The sequence below is a fragment of the Corylus avellana genome, chromosome 2, assembly GCF_965113065.1.
Source record: "Corylus avellana chromosome 2, dhCorAvel1.hap1.2, whole genome shotgun sequence".
Lineage (NCBI taxonomy): Eukaryota > Viridiplantae > Streptophyta > Magnoliopsida > Fagales > Betulaceae > Corylus > Corylus avellana.
In genome coordinates, this window is record NC_142491.1 from 1,696,619 (window position 1) to 1,714,249 (window position 17,631).

General features: G+C 35.4%; 3 protein-coding genes across 5 annotated transcripts; 2 read left to right on the forward strand and 1 right to left on the reverse strand.

The window, feature by feature from the left end:
* Positions 1 to 980: 980 nt before the first annotated feature.
* On the reverse strand, positions 981 to 4,616 carry LOC132165093 (uncharacterized). 2 transcript variants are annotated; one of them, XM_059575597.2, is made up of 10 exons: positions 4,508 to 4,616; positions 4,001 to 4,104; positions 3,800 to 3,919; positions 3,607 to 3,674; positions 2,558 to 2,666; positions 2,401 to 2,469; positions 2,221 to 2,278; positions 1,510 to 1,745; positions 1,350 to 1,401; positions 981 to 1,175 (listed from the first exon to the last, which is right to left on the reverse strand). In XM_059575597.2, the coding sequence occupies exons 2-10, from the start codon at positions 4,001 to 4,003 to the stop codon at positions 1,108 to 1,110; spliced, it is 783 nt and encodes a 260-aa protein (XP_059431580.1). In that variant the 5' UTR covers positions 4,004 to 4,104; positions 4,508 to 4,616; the 3' UTR covers positions 981 to 1,107. The 2 variants fall into 2 exon arrangements, with proteins under 2 accessions (XP_059431580.1, XP_059431585.1); XM_059575602.2 differs by having other exon boundaries at positions 4,001 to 4,044; positions 4,508 to 4,610.
* A 183-nt stretch (positions 4,617 to 4,799) lies between these two features.
* Positions 4,800 to 12,021, forward strand: LOC132163466 (uncharacterized). Its single transcript, XM_088514016.1, has 4 exons — positions 4,800 to 4,955; positions 5,880 to 6,210; positions 10,471 to 10,718; positions 11,271 to 12,021. Exons 2-4 carry the CDS (start codon positions 5,916 to 5,918, stop codon positions 11,616 to 11,618), a joined length of 891 nt encoding a protein of 296 aa, XP_088370142.1. The 5' UTR covers positions 4,800 to 4,955; positions 5,880 to 5,915; the 3' UTR covers positions 11,619 to 12,021.
* A 1,423-nt stretch (positions 12,022 to 13,444) lies between these two features.
* Positions 13,445 to 16,963, forward strand: LOC132163450 (uncharacterized). Of its 2 annotated transcripts, none has more exons than XM_059573750.2 (4): positions 13,445 to 13,584; positions 14,547 to 14,877; positions 15,256 to 15,503; positions 16,226 to 16,963. In XM_059573750.2, the coding sequence occupies exons 2-4, from the start codon at positions 14,583 to 14,585 to the stop codon at positions 16,571 to 16,573; spliced, it is 891 nt and encodes a 296-aa protein (XP_059429733.2). In that variant the 5' UTR covers positions 13,445 to 13,584; positions 14,547 to 14,582; the 3' UTR covers positions 16,574 to 16,963. The 2 variants fall into 2 exon arrangements, with proteins under 2 accessions (XP_059429733.2, XP_059429741.2); XM_059573758.2 differs by having other exon boundaries at positions 13,445 to 13,573.
* The last annotated feature ends 668 nt before the right edge of the window (positions 16,964 to 17,631 follow it).

Below are 17,631 nucleotides of genomic sequence, written 5' to 3' on the forward strand. Positions count from 1 at the left end.
ACAGATATAAAACATTTTTTAAAAATAAAATAAAAAATAAAAAATACATGTGGCTACTGGTAGCTACACTTGGGGGGAGGAGTGGCCCACGAGCCACCCCACAGGTGGCAGAGGTGGCTCACGGGCCACCCATAAGGGGCCACCCCAGAGCAGATCGGGGGTGGCTTTCGGGTCACCCCCAACACCCAATGAGGGGTGGCCACCTCTATATATATATATTTTTGATAAAAGTTATTTTTTTGTTAATTTTTTAAAGAGTAGTGACGTTTGAATAATGCAAAATGACACCTTTTAGAAGGTGTTGTGCACTGTTCAAACGGCACCTTTTATCTTCTAAAATGTGCCGTTTTGTACTGTTGAAACGACATTAGCCCATTTTTCTAGTCTATACACTCTTCACCATTTGAAAAATGACATTTTTTGAACGTCACTAGACAAATAATTAATAACCTTTTTTGGGCCAAAAGTCATTATTGGTGGGTCATTAAACACCAAAATTTGTGTAATGCGTTTTTTCACACGTCACTAATTTGGTAACATTCCAAAATAGACAAGTCACCAAATTGGTGCAGTGTGACACTTGGAACGTCACAAAAATGGTGACGTGCATATTTAACACATCACCAAATTGGTGACGTGTGCCAACTCAACACATCACCAAATCAAATCCTTGACGGATGGATTAGTGACTCGCAACACACGTCACTAATGACATGTTACCATCCAGTTGGCGGTGTGTTTGGCCATTGACACATCACTAGAACGTAGTCACTAAATTGGTCCCTTTTTCTTTTCTTTTTTTTTTTGGGGGGGGTAGGGGTAGTATAATGATCTTTTTTGGGCCAAAAAGTCATTATTTGTGGGTCATTAAACACCAAAATTTTTGTAAAGCGTTCAAAATTTTGGTTTTTGCTTGCCAAAAATCTTGTGATAAAAAAAAAAAACAAAAATTATATTTTAAATGTATAAAAAAACAAAAATTATAGGAAGGCTCAAGCTAAAATAGTTTGCTCCTATTTTGGTGTTCATAGGTAAAACAGCCGCTCTTGAGCTACGTCAACGAAATGAGAACTCTACATATACCATTGTTTTATAAATAACATGCTCTTAGACAAGCAGAACAGCATTTATACAACCATCATTCTCAGGGTCGTTTGTCACCTGAGCGTATTTCCCTGCATCCGCCACAACAAAATAAATTACTTTCTTTTATCATAAATCACAACAAACCAAATGAGACATGTACGGATGGGAGTTGAAATCCATAACAATGGCAGGTTTTTTATTTATTTATTTATTTTATTTAAAAAAAAAAAACAAAAAACAAAAAACTAGAAGGATAATCTCACCCCATACAACTTTCCCAGCCGGTGTAACGAGACCCAACTCACTAACATTTACCTGAAATTCACAACAACAGAAGAAACAAAAAAAATGTAAACCCATCACGTCTAACTTTGTTCTTCCTCAGTGGATCATAAGTATAAATTTGAAGGAAGGCAGTAGTACCTCAATGACGGTTCCCTTTGTCATCACGCCAAGAGAGGTATACATTTGACCGTTAGGATTTTTCTTTACTCCGATAATCTCAAGATTGAAAGTGCATTTGAGTTCAGGGTGTGTGACATGAGCTTTGGTGAACCGCAGCCCACTAGGACGGATGAAGCGCTCATACTTTGGAGGTTTTCTTGTAAAACCAGCTCCCACAAATGTGGCTTTTGTGACCATCCTCTTCCATTGTTTGGCTGCAAAAGAGATCCAGGCCTAGAGCATTAGGGGCACTACTAGTCACTCAAATCACGTTTTATATGAAAACAACCATAAAGACAATCATGTTTTATTGTAAGCACACTAAAATCAGATGCATTAGAGAAATTCTACGAGCTACTTTATCACACAGTGAACAACAGTAGACAGTTCTTTGATTGCATTGGTAAATCCACAAAGCCACAACCCAAAATTGAATTTCATGGTCTCCAGACAAACATGACTTATGAAGTTAGCCAAATAATAAAAAAGAGTGAGAAAAAATAGAACAAATTGAAGAATAACTTCACAGCATCTTCTAACACTTTAGAATTCCATCATCTTACCATAAGCCGAAAACATACAAGTGAGATTAACAAGGAAACAAATTTTAACCAATAAAACAATTTCAATATCAAGAAAAATTAATAAATATATTAAAGATAATGAAGAAGGGGAGTTCTGGAAACTTACTCTTTCTTTTACCAGTTCTGAGCACTTTGAACATTTCATCTTCGGCCACAGGCCTCACCTGAAGAAGGGATATAAATTCCAAATAAAATTTAACTGATTACAGATACACCATGATTCACCCACACCATACACCACACAAAGAACCACAAAATCATGCAAGAAAGTTGATTATGATCTTACCTTGGGTAGAGGGACTTCCCATTTACCAGCTTTCTCCTTCCTCTTTTGCTTAATGGTATTGCTAAGAACCTATTAATAGTGCATGTCAGATTCATAAACAGAAAGGAGTGTCTGCGAAAGAAAAATCAGTACTTTTCAGATCGCAGGTGTAACATACTTTTGCTCGCGTTGTGTTTTCACGATCCAGCAAATAGGCAGGAACAGCTCCTTCATGAACATCATCATCCACCTTGCGCCTGGTGGACGATTCCTCATGCATAGCCAGTCTATTGACATGCAAAAACAAAAAATTTTATCCACCAATGGTTATCCAACATAATAAAAATCAATAACAAGCAACTATAACTCACCCATTTTGGAAAATATCTACTGACAACTGAAACATATGATACTTGGTAATTTATCTTCAGACAAATATAGGAGGATATACTAACGAAACAAAGGAAAAAATGGTTTTCAATTCAAACTGGTTGCATCCAAAGTGATTGAGCTGTCATGGGCATATATATTGTTGCAGTTTTAAAGTGCTTCAACAAGAAACTTAACTAAATGGCAGACTAAGGAAATTGGAACTTTTCTACCACGATGATTCTAAGAAAAATAAAACCTACATTCCCAATCTGCTATGCCACTAAACAATAATACTACTCTAGTACCAGGATAATCATGTTCCTAATGATTTCAAATTTTGACCATGATATCTTAAAGAATCCTACAAATATTTAGCAACATTCTACTTATCAAAAAAAGAAAAAAATATTTAGCAACATTCCCTTCGTTTTCAAGACAGCAGCAATTTGAAGTAAAATGCTCCTTTTTTTTCCAAGTTGTCAATAACACTACTGTAATATTGCTATTAGTGATCACAACAAAGATAAGTTCATTGCTCTCAAGAGAGTCCATAGCACATCTTATCTAAGGCACAAAAATCTCAACACCCAAGAGTTACAACACTAGAAAAAATAATAAAAACAAAAATCACATAAAATATGGTTTACATAGAGAATTAGTATCAGGCATTAAAACTACAGCTTGTCAAGAAAACATCATTTCTAATACCCTTTATTCCACTTATATATACAACAGCTCACAAATCCATAGTAAACATGAAATTGAATAAATAAATTCAGAAAAAAAAGCATTGAAATAGAGTATAAATTAGCGTAACCATAAATTAAATTAAAAAGAAAAAAAGAAAAGACTCACGTCTTCTTCATCTGGGCCTTTTCAGCATAGCGCTTCTTCGCAAACATCTTGCCCTTAATACCCAGCGCCTGTTGCATTAAAAATTAAACCCTAAATAAGAAATTTAGCTCTCAATTTTCCCAAAAAAATGAACAACAAAAGAAATTGTGGAGATTTAGAGATTAACAGTGTCCAAACAAGGAAAGGAAATGACCTTCTGGGCATATTCAGAGCGCTTGTGGACTTCACGAGCCTCCTTCTTGCGCTTGCGCTCGAAGTGGTCAAGGCGATAGCCATTTCTCTTCCTGTGAAGGTCTATGTAATCTCCTTGCGGCTAATCCAAAAAAAGACAACAGCAATCAGTAAAATCACAATACCTGGAACCGTATAGAGAGAGAGAGGTTTAGGAGCGAACCATTGCGACGAAGACTTTGATGAGCTCGGTGTACAGAGAAAACCCTATACAGTAGAAGGGTTTTTGATTTTGTTAACTTTGTCAGCTCCAAAATGGGCTTTGTTCTGTTTTACGGTGCAAAACATCATAAAATAATTTTGTAACAGAGAGAAAGATTGAGCTTGTGACATTGCCTTCCATGCCATTCTCATGCCTTGACTTTTTTGGAAGATGAGAAAAGAAATGGGAATAAAGAAACTAAATGGGTGGTACGTTCTTTTTATCATGTCTTCCAAAAAAAGTGTACATAAAAGTATTCATCAACCATTGTAGATAAAAATGAAATGTGCAGTACAAAGCTTTATATTGTTTTTCTTTAAGCCACAAAGGGGCGGGTTGGGCGACGGCTGAGAGTCTTTGACAAGAACATCGATGGTATAATCACTGTCGACGAACTTAACTGAGCCCTCAACCTTCTTGGCTTGGAAACCGACTGAGACAGAAAGAGAGAGAATGAAAGAAACAAACCTTGTGATCGGAGTTCCGGTGGACGCTAATCCCGGCTGAGCCGGAGCGGCGCAGAGTGAAGCTGAGGGACGCGTGAGAGACCAGAGAGAACTGAGGGAGGAGATATTTTGGAAGATGGGTTATTAAGGTTTATGTTAAAGCAGGTCCGGTCGGGGCGGGTATTCGGGATTGTTAAAAAACTCAACCCGAAATCCGACCCGATCCGTACGGGTAACTGAAAAATCAACCCGGATCCGCGATTTTCTTAGGAAAAATGGGCGGGATGGGGCGGGTTTTGCGGGTTGGGCGGGTATTTGCCCACCCCTGACTCTAAGATTAAACGCACCAAAGGAAATCAAGAGATTCAAAACCCTCAACGTCCAAATTGTCCTCGATCTTCTGCTGCTCATTCCTTTTTTTATTCGGGTTTTTACAATATTACAGAATAAAGCAGGCAGGCAAGCACTGGGTATGTGCTATGATTTCAAGCTCTTTTTTTTAGTTATATTATTTTGGGTGCGTATTGGAAGATATAGGATAATGGGTATTCGAAAATTCTATAACCTTTATGAATAGTTGTATCTTTTTCAAATTGTGGCTTTTTGGTTGGTTGTTTGATATGAATGTGTATTCTTGAAAATTTTGATACCCTTTCTTTTCCTAAATTTTCTTTGGCAACCAAACAGAGAGTTTCTGCGTACGTAATCAATGCCTGCAAAAGGTTTCCTCATACTTTTGACAAAAAGTTTATATTTTTAACCCTGTTTGTTAATACTTGCCTGTTCGGACTCTTGAGTCTCTCTAATTGCTAAATTTAGGGTTTGTTAAAATGTGAAAAAGAGGTAAAAAGATTCAATTTTTTCTGGGAAAATCATGGGGATGGATAACTTTTTCGTTCTCATCTCGCTGCTTCCCCTATTAGCAATTTCCATGTAGTGGACATGTTTTCCTCCAATTTTTGGGTTCTGTTAGCCTACTTAATTTTATGAAGCTCTCTTTACTTACAATGCTTGGATTTGAATGGTGGGTTGGAAGTAGATATTCTCTAACTAAGAACCTGTCAAGTTGCTGGGTGATTAAACAAGAAAGGTTACTGATACTAATTGCTTGTGGCTTTTTTGTTAGTCTCTATTTTTGTCTGGTTTTCATGACATTTAGATTGTTGGGGTCATATCATTGCCTCAATGTCAGTTGTGTCCTTGCCTGCACTGAAATTTTTCTAGAAAAAAAATTTACTTATCCTGCCTTGATCTTTTCGCATAGAATACTTTATACTTCCGGTTTGAATTGTGTATTCCTTTTTGTTTGTTTCATACAGAATTTAGAACTTCTGGCATGACTTGTGAGTTTTCTCCAATTGGATCATTGTTATTCAAGTCTATTGTGCTTTTAGGTTGGAGTTAACATTTTTTTCCAGTCAAGTGGGAGGATGCAAAGGCGGGCATCTTATCCTGATTCCCATGTGAATCCAGCTTACACCAATTCCCAAGCAAATCCATTTGTTGCTTCTCAGATGCAGCACATGCCTACACAGAGAATGCAGCACATGTCCACACAAAGAATGCAGCTGAATGCTGCAATGAAAGATTTTCCAGGACGTCCAGATTCTTTTTCTACTGAGGAAGAGCATTCATATAAGTCTTCAAAAATAGAGGAGCAATGGAAATGGGATAGAGATGCACCAAATGTATCAAATCAAATATCGCCCCATTCATTTAATGAAGGCAAGTACTGTCCTTAAACTCACAATACCCCTAAAGACTGTGATTATCATTTCCTTAAGGAAATTGACACTTTGCTAATGTCATTTATATACATCCATGGAGGTTTGTAAGTCATATTTGTTATATCTATATTTGGGCTATATAAAGGTTTTTAAGGCATATTAGATATGTAATATGTTTCTGTAGCACTATTATTTACAGGAATAACAAAAACTTTAGACTTTCCCTATAGATCATATATATGTGCCGGGAAAAATGGGATTATCAGTACAACACATATTGAAGTGATCAAGGACATGCATGCCAGAGAGTTAGCTAGTATGAAGATGCTTGAGTATGTTTGGCTTACATCTACGCAATGAATTGGCTAGGCTTAGGCATGCTCTCAAGATGAGGGATCACAGTGGGTGTCTGTGTGTTTTCCAACAATGTTGTGTTAGTTGATGAGATCATGCAACTAGAAGAAAGCTAATAGTTGGGACTGGGGTGTCATGATATTGTACCTTGATATTTGAGGTCTTATATGTGTTTTAGCTGTTGATGTTTTACCCTGCGAAGAAAATACTGGTTAAATTTTTTCTTAAGAACCACAGATTCTAGTATATGACATTGAGAGCAGAGTTGGGATAATTGAACTAATAGATCTCACACACCTTATATCAAGTTCATTGAGGGACAAAGTGTCTTGCCATCATCACGGGAGGGTTTCCGTATGAGAGTAAAGTAGCAGACAAAGATTGAAATGATGCTTGTAAAATGTAGTACATTCTTATGTACTAAAAACTGGAGATACTACATCCTTTTCTTGGTTAATATTATTGTTATACTTTGACAATATCTTGCTATATGAAGTTCTATAAATTTTCCATCCATGTCTCTAGTTCTAAAGTACACTCCCATGTGCAATTAGATAGTGGTATCTTTTTCTTGGTTCATGTAAATGCTACAATTTGATGATATTTTGCTATATGGTATTCTTGTACTCGAAATGATAATTGTGAAGTGTTGTACATTCTTATTTGCTGACAAATAGAGGTAGTGCATCCTTTTCATTACTCATTAAAGTCTTAATAGTTTGAAGATATTTGTTTATGTGGAATTTACTTATCAAAAAAAAAAATATTTGTTTATGTGGAATTCTAGAAACTATCCATTCATACCAGTAGTTCTAAATAATCTATCAATGTGTTTTACATTATCATGAGCTGAAAGATGGAGTTAGTATGCCCTTCTCTTGGTTCATTTGATTCTTACACTTTGAACATATTTTGTTGTGTGGAGTTCTGGAAATTATCCAGCCATATCTGGAGTTTTCTTGCACGCCCACACTGTAGGGGCAGACTGCTCTACGTACAACCATGCCATAGTGACCCCTGAAGCAATCTTTCTTCAGTTTCAGGGTCAAATCTGGCTCTGAATAACCAGCACTACAAAGTACAATTCTTCCTTAACATAATTAGGTGAGGTTGCTTGCTTTTCAGCCAAGTACCTTGTGTTTGCAAGAGTGCACTTCATCCATCAAAAAAGACCCTCTTAAAAAGAGGAGACAAATCAGTGCAGTCTTTAGAAGAATTTCACAAGCATGTAAGTCCCATATGCGTCCAGCCACTACACAAATGTAAATATAGTTATGCGTAGGGTAGGTTGGTTATGTAGTCTTAATAATGATGATGACTATAATATTTCTTTGTATAATTTACATGGTTATCTACTTAATGGTGGTTAAATACGCGTCCTAGAAAGAGTTCTGTTTGATAATATTGCTTCTGTTTCATAGAGTAGTGGCCTAGGGGCTTTATTCCAGCATGGAGAAGACTATGGCACCGGTGAGTGCCAATTATTGGCCCCAAAATTCATTGAGTTCTTGAGCAACTAGTGATGACGTGTTAATTGTGTGAGTAACATGCTTTTACTAAAGACAGTTTATATGCATTTTGTTACTGGCGGTAAACATGCATGGTATATTTTTGTGAGTATTAGCAAATAGCTATACAACAGGATTTCTTCTTCGTCGTCATGGATATTTTATTTGTTGCATTTAGAGACCATTGGTCCATATGTGTTGCTAATTTATTGATTTACTAGGTCTTGACCCTTTATTAATGGGTAAGTAATTGACTAGATCATTTGTTGTCCATGTGTCAAAGTTTGGTTTTGGTGATCATTCTTCAGAAGGTCACCACAAACTGTTGCTCCACTGCATGGCTGCTGGCTGTGTTGAGCAGCCATGCAGAATTGTCTGGCGGCCATCGCCAGATCTGTAGCGGCCACCAGTGGAGGCCAGCCTCCTGTAGGCCCAAATTTATTATATTTTGTTTTAAAAAAAATGTTTTCAAAACCACTTTCAAAGTAATCCAATCGAGTTTTTAGACGTGTCCCCACAGACCACTTTTTTCAGATGTGGCCTCCACATTTAAAAGAAAATTTTCACAAAATCTCAAAGCAGAAAACAAAAACACTTTTCAAAAGCTTTCCCAAGCAAGCCCGAAAGATACCAGCTTTTCAAAGTTTTAGGATTTGAAGTGTACAAGACATATTAGACCACATTACTCTACTTCAAGGAGCTATATGAAGCAAGGATGAAAGGCCCTTGTGGATCTTGTGAGGCATTATCACTAGTTAATGCTGCCATAGAAATCAGTCTGTGTGTATGTATGTCTGTCTATCTATCTATCTACCTACGATGCATACTTACATGCACTCACACACACATATACATATCCATCTAGATATGCACATGCGCGCATACATGTATGTATCCATAGCACTTCACCAGAAAAATCATGAGTTTAATACTTTTGAAATTGTTTATGGATATTAATTATACTAGAATGGTTATGCATAACAAAAGTCTCCCCCTTTTTATCATTGGATATCCAAACCAAATACGGAACCACTTAAATGCTGCAATCAGAAACCGAATAGCCACATCAATGTACGTCAAGTTCTGATGCAAACGTGGCCATGTAGTTTTAATTGTGACAGCTAGATGCTGAAGTAATAAATGGGGAAATAGTTAATAAAAACTTATGGTTTCCAATTCTCACAATTTCCAAGTTTTCCATATCCGAATATTTAATTTCTCAGAAAATCCATGGTTTTTCAGAAAAAAGTTCTTTTGTACACAAACGTGCGTACGTGCGTGTGAATCCCAAACTAGATGCTTTCTGTCATTATACTGGCTTGTTGGAATTGAGTTCTCTCTGTTCTAGTAGGTTGATGCCAGAGCATCAAAGGTGCATAAGCTAATTGGATTCACTAGTCAGAAAGGTTTTAATGTCCTCATCATGTTGTTCAGTCTCCCTTATCCTTTCATTTTTTTTTTCCCCCATTTTCATTGATTTTTCCTTTTTAAGTTTTTGCTAGTATTTGATTATTCACATAAGTTGATGTGACACCTCTTTAAGCTCTGGCAGCATTGCATATCAAATTTTATGGGCGTATTTTTCCATACCATTCAGAAAAGAGGAGATCCCTCCTTGAATTCTTCTCCAAGATCTGTCTTGATTTCTTTTTGCAATCCAAGTTATTCATAAAATGAGCAAAGATCAAACATAGTTTATTCGGTATCATTCAAGTTAATATTCCAAAGACTTGGACTTCATCCTCTTATTGAACATTGTAGGGAACAAAAATATTATTTTCCTTTCTTGTAATCGCATGACGGGGTTTGGGATGGTAAGGAATTGTTTCAATGTCAAATCAATTTCTAGTCCAGAATACACTGCAGGAAGCCTGATCTTTGAGGTTGTGTAACTATCACGAAGCCATTGGTGCTTTCCAGCCTACAAGACATTCTATAGAGTTTCCCGCTTTGCAATAATAGAAAATTGGCTTCAAGATTATGGGTTCTTAATACAAGTGTAATTGGGACAAGAGTTCCCATAATTGATGTTGTTCTTGTTCTTAGACATGATCTGTATCAATATTCAATGTCATCAGAAAGCTAATTTTTTATCAAAGCCCATGATTTTATTTTGATGCGAGTATTCTTTGATGTTCTTATTTTTTATGATACCTTCTAACCAAGTTTATGTGAAAAGTTGAAGGTACATGCATGTAGTTAAACAAGCATTTCGATCTAGTATCTTTGTATGGAGATTCTGATACAGATTTGTGAGGAAAAAAAAATAGAAAAAAGGGTATAACCATAAGAGTATGAATTTTTTATTTGTGACATTTATCCAAAACCATTTAAAATTTAAAAGAAGAAAAATGTTATAAATATTCCCCCTTTTTTGTTCTCTTTTGGTGATACAGGTCTGGGGGACAATGGGACAAGATCTTATTACCAGGATCAGATGCCAGAACAGAGACGCAGTTCAGATAACCGAGCAGACAGAGAACCTAGAAGCCTATCTCATGAGCAAGATATGGAAGTTGGCTATGAAGACAATCCATCACCACTGACTTTTGAAGGTCTTGAACGAAAATTCATTAATGAAATCATTAACTTGGCAAAGGAACAAAGTCATACAGAGGACGTGGAATATGCAAGGCACAAGGAGGTCAGTAGATAATGTCCCAACTTACTTTTAGCAGTAATTATGCTGCATCTAGATCTTTTAAGTGTAGGAAATGGATTGCTGGCTCATAATCTTGATCAAAGTGAAATTTGCATGTGTCGATGAGTAAAATAGTTGTTAAACTACACAAATACTAGGACGGAGTCTCTTTTCTTGGTGGTGTTTATATGTCTTTGTGGGGTCTGTAGGACCCGATCTTCAAATGCTTAATTGTGAATAGTTACTGAATTTTTGTTTTTGTGGTCTTAATATTTGGGAAAAGAAAATTATTTTGACTTCACATGATGTAATAGTCAATTTTTTTCTTCATAATTAGCTCATATGTATGCATACATGTGATTTGTTTTGAAGCATAGTGCATAGATTTACTTGGTGCTCTACAATCTGGAAAAAGCTATTGAATATATTTATTGCCACGATTGACACTATTTGTAGGCATGAAACCACAATCTACTCTTAATAATGTTTGTGCTGTACCTTCAATAAGTTGTCTCTAGAGCAAACTTTGAGGTTTTAGTTTTTTTTTTGGCTCAGAAAATAATCGAGATCAATACTAGGCATCAGGAAAAAGTATCAGCACTTCGTGCTAAACATGCCAATGCAAGAGAAGAATTCCTCCACAAGGAATTACATGCACGGTTCAATCGGTATCAGCAACCCGAGACGACTCACTACCGGAATTCAGGTCTGCACGATGCTCATGGCTACATTGGAGCTCCAGTTGCAGATGTTGCTGAAGCGCATCGAGATTATGCCACTAGTCAGTTTGAGTCATATAGAGAACTACCCCATGTTTTCAGGAGGGAGAAAACTCAGGGAACTGAGGTTAGGGTTCCATACCCTAGTGGCCGGTTTTACAATAATGCTGCCCGCAATTACTAATGGCATAGACATTTTATAATCAAGATTTAATGTTGTTGTATTTAATGGTGTAGATGGTGTCACGTGATAAATATATTGTCACGTCATTCAAAAAAGTTAAATGATGTGACATCATTTGCACTGTTAGATGTGACAACATTAAATTTTAACCATTCATTTGAAATGGAGAAGATCCTCGTTCCCTCTGCCTTCGCTTTTTGTTAACTTAGATCACTATACTTTTCTTTTGTTTCTGGGTCCTTATAAATGTTCTAATTCAAGTGTTCTTTAGTTTTTCAAGTATAAAACACCCTTATATACTTGAAGAACTTTAAATACTGATGCTCATGTCCTCTCCATACAATCTTTGTTCTGGGTGCATTTCATTTGGCTTTTGTGGTCGTAGTTGTTGATAGTTGAAGCTTGTATCGTACAAATACATGGGTGGTTGACTATGGTGTATATGGACACTATGCAGATAAATGTTTCCCGACCTCCATGGTTCCACTCCTCCCCCGCAAATTATATTGGGCTAGGTTTGAAAGTTTATTTTTGGCTGTACCCTCCAAATTTTTTTTTAAAAAATATAATAATAATAATAACTGCAAGTCAGAAGAAATTACATGACTTTTTAAGCCCAAATCCAAATACTTGAAAGAAAAAAAATCTCCCTGGTGATTGGGTACTAAAAATATATATAAAAAAAAGTCTCGCGTGACATAAGTTTCGAAATAAAAACGTCTGTTTGCTATGTTTGTTAATCTGTTTTGTGGGTGTTTTTTATTTAAAAAATAAAGGTGAAAATGTTTTTATGAGTGTTTTATATTTAGGTTGTTTGTTAACATTTTTGTTTTAAGAAGAGAATACCAAAAAATAAAAAATAAATAAATAACAAACGGAACTAGTTTCTAAGCCTCTTAAAGCTCTGGAACTTGCTACCAAAATTTTCAGAAAACAAAATCCATAAGATAGCCCGATCACCTGAAAAAAAATATATATATAGAATGACTTCTTAAGGCATATTGTTCTATCTCTAACAGTTTAACTATTCTTTTTTTATCAATTTTTTTTCTCTTAATGCCCACTCTTTTTTCCTTTCCTTTTTCTTTTTCTTTTCTATGCAACCAAAGAATGCAAAAGCATAAAAGATTCACATTACAGAAGACTCAGGTATTCACTAAATTTCCTTCCTCTTTTGGTTCTAACTTCTAATCATTCTTCTTCCTCTTCTTTTTCTTTTCCTTATTTTTATCTTAGCTAATTTCGTTGTATTACGTGATTTATAAAATTACGTTTGAGAAACAGAGCTTTTAAATCAAAAAGAGTTTTTGGGCAAAAGCTTTATTTTTTGGGCATGTTTGAGGTTGCGTTTGAGGGACTTCAAAGTGCTTTTAACATTCAAAAAGTCCGTTTGAAGAAAAAAATACTTGTTTGGTAAAAAAAATTAAAAAGATTTTTAATGGTCCAAAAGGCCTAAAAATAGCCAAAAAGCATTTTTGGTAAAAACTTAAAAATAAAGTATTTTTTCCCAAAAGCTCTTTCTGATTTCAAAGTTTTATTTCTCAAACGCAATCTTAAATAGGCTCTTAAGATTTTGCTAAAAGTGTTTTTTTTTTGGCTATTTTTAGGCTTTTTAGACTCTTAAAAGCGCTTTTAATTAAACGGAAACGTTAAAAGTGATAATTTAACTTTTATACTCTTGACTTTTTTTTATAAAATTTCAAATTTACCTTTAATTTTTTTTAAAAAAAAAAATCGAAAGAATAATTTGATTTTTTTAATCATTTCCGTTGGGCGTTAAAAATAGACAGAAATAAGTACTATCTCAGTGCAAAAGTAGTAGAAGCCTTGACTAGGATTATTCACACCGAAGGAAATCAAAACCCTCAACATCCAAATTGTCCTCGATCTTCTACTGCTCATTCACTTTTTATGAGGGTTTTTACAACATTACAGAAAGAACAAGAATAAAGCAGGCAAGCACAGCGTATGTGCTCTGATTTCGAGCTCTTTTTTTTAGTTATTTTATTTTGGGTGTGTATTGGAAGATATAGGATAATGGGTATTCTAAATAGTTGAATCTTTTTCATTTTGTGGGTTTTCGGTTGTTTGATATGAATGTGTGTTCTTCAAAATTTTGATACACTTTCTTTTCCTAACTTTTCTTTAGCAACCAAACAGAGAGTTTCTGCGTACGTAATCAATGCCTGCAAAAGGTTTCCTCATAATTTTGACAAAAAGTTTATATTTTTATTCCTGTTTGTTAATACTTGCCTGTTCGGACTCTTGGGTCTTTCTAATTGCTAAATTTAGGGTTCGTTAAGATGTGAAAAAGAGGTAAAAAGATTCAAATTTTACCGGGAAAATCATGGGGATGGATGACTTTTTCGTTCTCATCTCGCTGCCTCCCATATTAGCAATTTCCGTGTAGTTGACATGTTTTCCTCCAATTTTTTGTTTCTGTTGGCCTACTTAATTTTATGAAGATCTCTTTACTTACGATGCTTGGGTTTGAAGGGTGGGTGGGAAGTAGATATTCTCTAACTAAGAGCCTGTCAAGTTGAGCCTTAGAAATAATTCATGCTTAGGGTTTTGTAGCGAAACTTCAAATTGCTGGGTGATTAAACAAGAAAGGATACTGATACTAATTGCTTGTAGCTTACTTGTTAGTCTCTATTTTTGTCTGGTTGTCATGACACTTAGATTGTTGGGGTCATATTTTGCTTTTATGTTTGTCTATCATTGCCTTAATGTCGGTTGTGTCCTTGCCTGCGTTGAAATTTTTCTAGGAAAAAAATTACTTATCCTGCCTTGATCTTTTCACATAGAATACTTTATACTTCCGGTTTGAATTGTGTATTCCTTTTTGTTTGTTTCATACAGAATTTAGAACTTCTGGCATGACTTGTGAGTTTTCTCCAATTGGATCATTGTTTGTTGTGTTTTTAGGTTGGAGTAAACATTTTTTTCTAGTCAAGTGGGAGGATGCAAAGGCGGGCATCTTATCCTGATTCCCATGTGAATCCAGCTTACACCAATTCCCAAGCAAATCCATTTGTTGCTTCTCAGATGCAGCACATGCCTACACAGAGAATGCAGCACATGTCTACACAAAGAATGCAGCTGAATGCTGCAATGAAAGATTTTCCAGGACGTCCAGATTCTTTTTCTACTGAGGAAGAGCATTCATACAAGTCTTCAAAAATAGAGGAGCAATGGAAATGGGATAGAGATGCACCAAATGTATCAAATCAAATATCGCCCCATTCATTTAATGAAGGCAAGTACTGTCCTTAGACATAATCTGTATCAATATTCAATGTCATCAGAAAGCTAAATTTTTATCAAAGCCCATGATTTTATTTTGATGCGAGTATTCTTTGATGTTCTTATTTTTTATGATTCCTTCTAACCAAGTTTATGTGAAGCAAAGTTGAAGGTACATGTATGTAGTTAAACAAGCATTTCGATCTAGTATCTTTGTATGGAGATTCTGCTATAGATTTGTGAGTAGGATAAAAAAAATTGAAAAAGAAGGGTATAACCATAATATATGAATTTTTGTATTTATGACATTGATCCAAGACCATTAAAAATTTAAAAGAAAACAAATGTTATAATTCTTCCCCCCCTTTTTTTCCCTCTTTTGGAGATACAGGTCTGGGGGGAAATGGGAAAAGATCTTATTACCAAGATCAGATGCCAGACCAGAGACGTAGTTCAGATAACCGAGCAGACACAGAACCTAGAAGCCTGTCTCAAGAGCAAGATATGGAAGTTGGCTATGAAGACAATCCATCACCACTGACTTTTGAAGGTCTTGAACGAAAATTCATTGATGAAATCATGAACTTGGCAAAGGAACAAAGTCATACAGAGGATGTGGAATATGCAAGGCACAGGGAGGTCAGTAGATTATGTCCCAACTTACTTTTAGCAGTAATTATGCTGTATCTAGATCTTTAAGAGTAGGAAATGAATTGCTGGCTCATGATCTTGATCAAAGTGAAATTTGCATGCGGCGATGAATAAAATAGTCACTAAACTACACAAATACTAGGACTGGTCCCTTTTCTTGGTGGTGTTTATATGTCTTTGTGGGGTCTGTAGGACCCGATCTTCAAATGCTTAATTGTGAATAGTTACTGATTTTTTGTTTTTGTGGTTTCAATATTTGGTAAAAGAAAATTATTTGGACTTGGCAATTTTTTTTTTTCTTAATTAGCTCATATATGCATGCATACATGTGTGATTTGATTTTAAGCATAGAATATGCTTGGTGCTCTACAATCTGGAAAAAGCTATTAAATATTTTTTTCTTTTGAACAAAGAAACAATTCTTCATTTTTTCTGTTTATTCAGAACTTGATAATGTGTGCATAGGCCTTTTACTGCCATTCAAATTGTTTATTGCCACGATTGACACTATTTGTAGGCATGAAGAATTAACAGAATTGATACTGTTCAAGCTGACATCAAGGTACAGCACAAACATTATTAAGAGTAAATTGTGGTTCAATCATCATAATATGCAACAGTAGCACTAATAAGTATGATTGGCTGTTCAAGCAGAATAAGTTGTCTCTAGAGCAGACTTTGATGTTTTAGTGATTTTTTTTTTTGCTCAGAAAATAATGGAGATCAATACTAGGCATCAGGAAAAAGTATCTGCACTTCGTGCTAAACAAGCCACTGCAAGAGAAGAATTCCTCCACATGGAATTACAGGCACGGTTGAATCGGTATCAGCAACCCGGGACGACTCATTACCGGAATCCAGGTCTGCACGATGCTCATGGCTATTTTGGAGCTTCAGTTGCAGTTGTTGCTGAAGCGCATCGAGAATTTGCCACTAGTCAGTTTGAGTCATATAGAGAGCTACCTCCTGTTCTCAGGAGGGAGAAAACTCAGGGAACTGAGGTTAGGGTTCCATACCCTAGTGGCCGGGTTTACAACAATGCTGCCAGAAATTACTAATGACATAGCTGTACAATAGGATGAGCTATTTCATAGTCAGGATTTAATGTTGTTGTATTTAACGGTGTAGATGGTGTCATATGATAAATATGTTGGCATGTCATTCAAAAAAATTAAATGATGTGACATTATTTACACTGTTAAGTGCAACAACATTTAATCCAGTCCATTCATTTGAAATGGAGAGGATCCTCGTTCCCTCCGCCTTCACCTTGTGTTAGCTTAGATCACTATACTCTTCTTTTGTTTTTGGGTCCTTATAAATGTTCTAATGCCAGTGTCTTTGTTTAGTTTTTCTCGTAAATGATTTATAAAACACCAATATATACTTGAAGAACTGGAAATACTGATGCCTCCTGTCCTCCCTATACAATCTTTGTTCTGGGTGCATTTCATTTGGCTTTTGTAGTCATACGTTGTTGATAGTTGAAGCTTGTATCATACCACAGCCAAATCCAAGTTACTCCTAAAACTTCAAAGAAAAAAATCTCCATGGTGATTGGGTCCAAAAAAAATATATATATATATATAAGGCCTCTTGTGGCATGTTTGTTTGTTTGTTTGTTTTTTTTTTTTTTTTTTTTTTTAAATAAAATAAAATTGTTTGCTATCATTGTTAATGCGTTTTGTCAGTGTTTTTTATTTAAAAAAAATGTTTTGATTTGACATAAAAGTGAAATATTTTTTGTGTTTTTAGGAGTGTTGTATTTAGATTATTTGTTAATGTTTTTATTTTGAAAAGAGAATATAGAAGACAAAAAACAAGAATTTTATTAAACGAGGTCTGTTTCTAAGCCTAAATCCCAAAGCTCATGGACTAGCATTTTTTGGCCTACCATTACTATTCTTTAACACTTCAACTTTTCCTTTTCTTTTCAGTTTTTTCTCTTTATGCTCTCACATTTTTTTCCTTTTAGTGTTTTTCTTTCCTCTACAAGTAAAGAATGCAAAACCATAAAAGATTCGTACTACAGAAGACCGAAGCCTGAAGAAGACTCGGTATTCAATAAATTTCCTTCCTTTTTTGGTTCTAATAATTCTTCGTCCTCTTCTTTTCC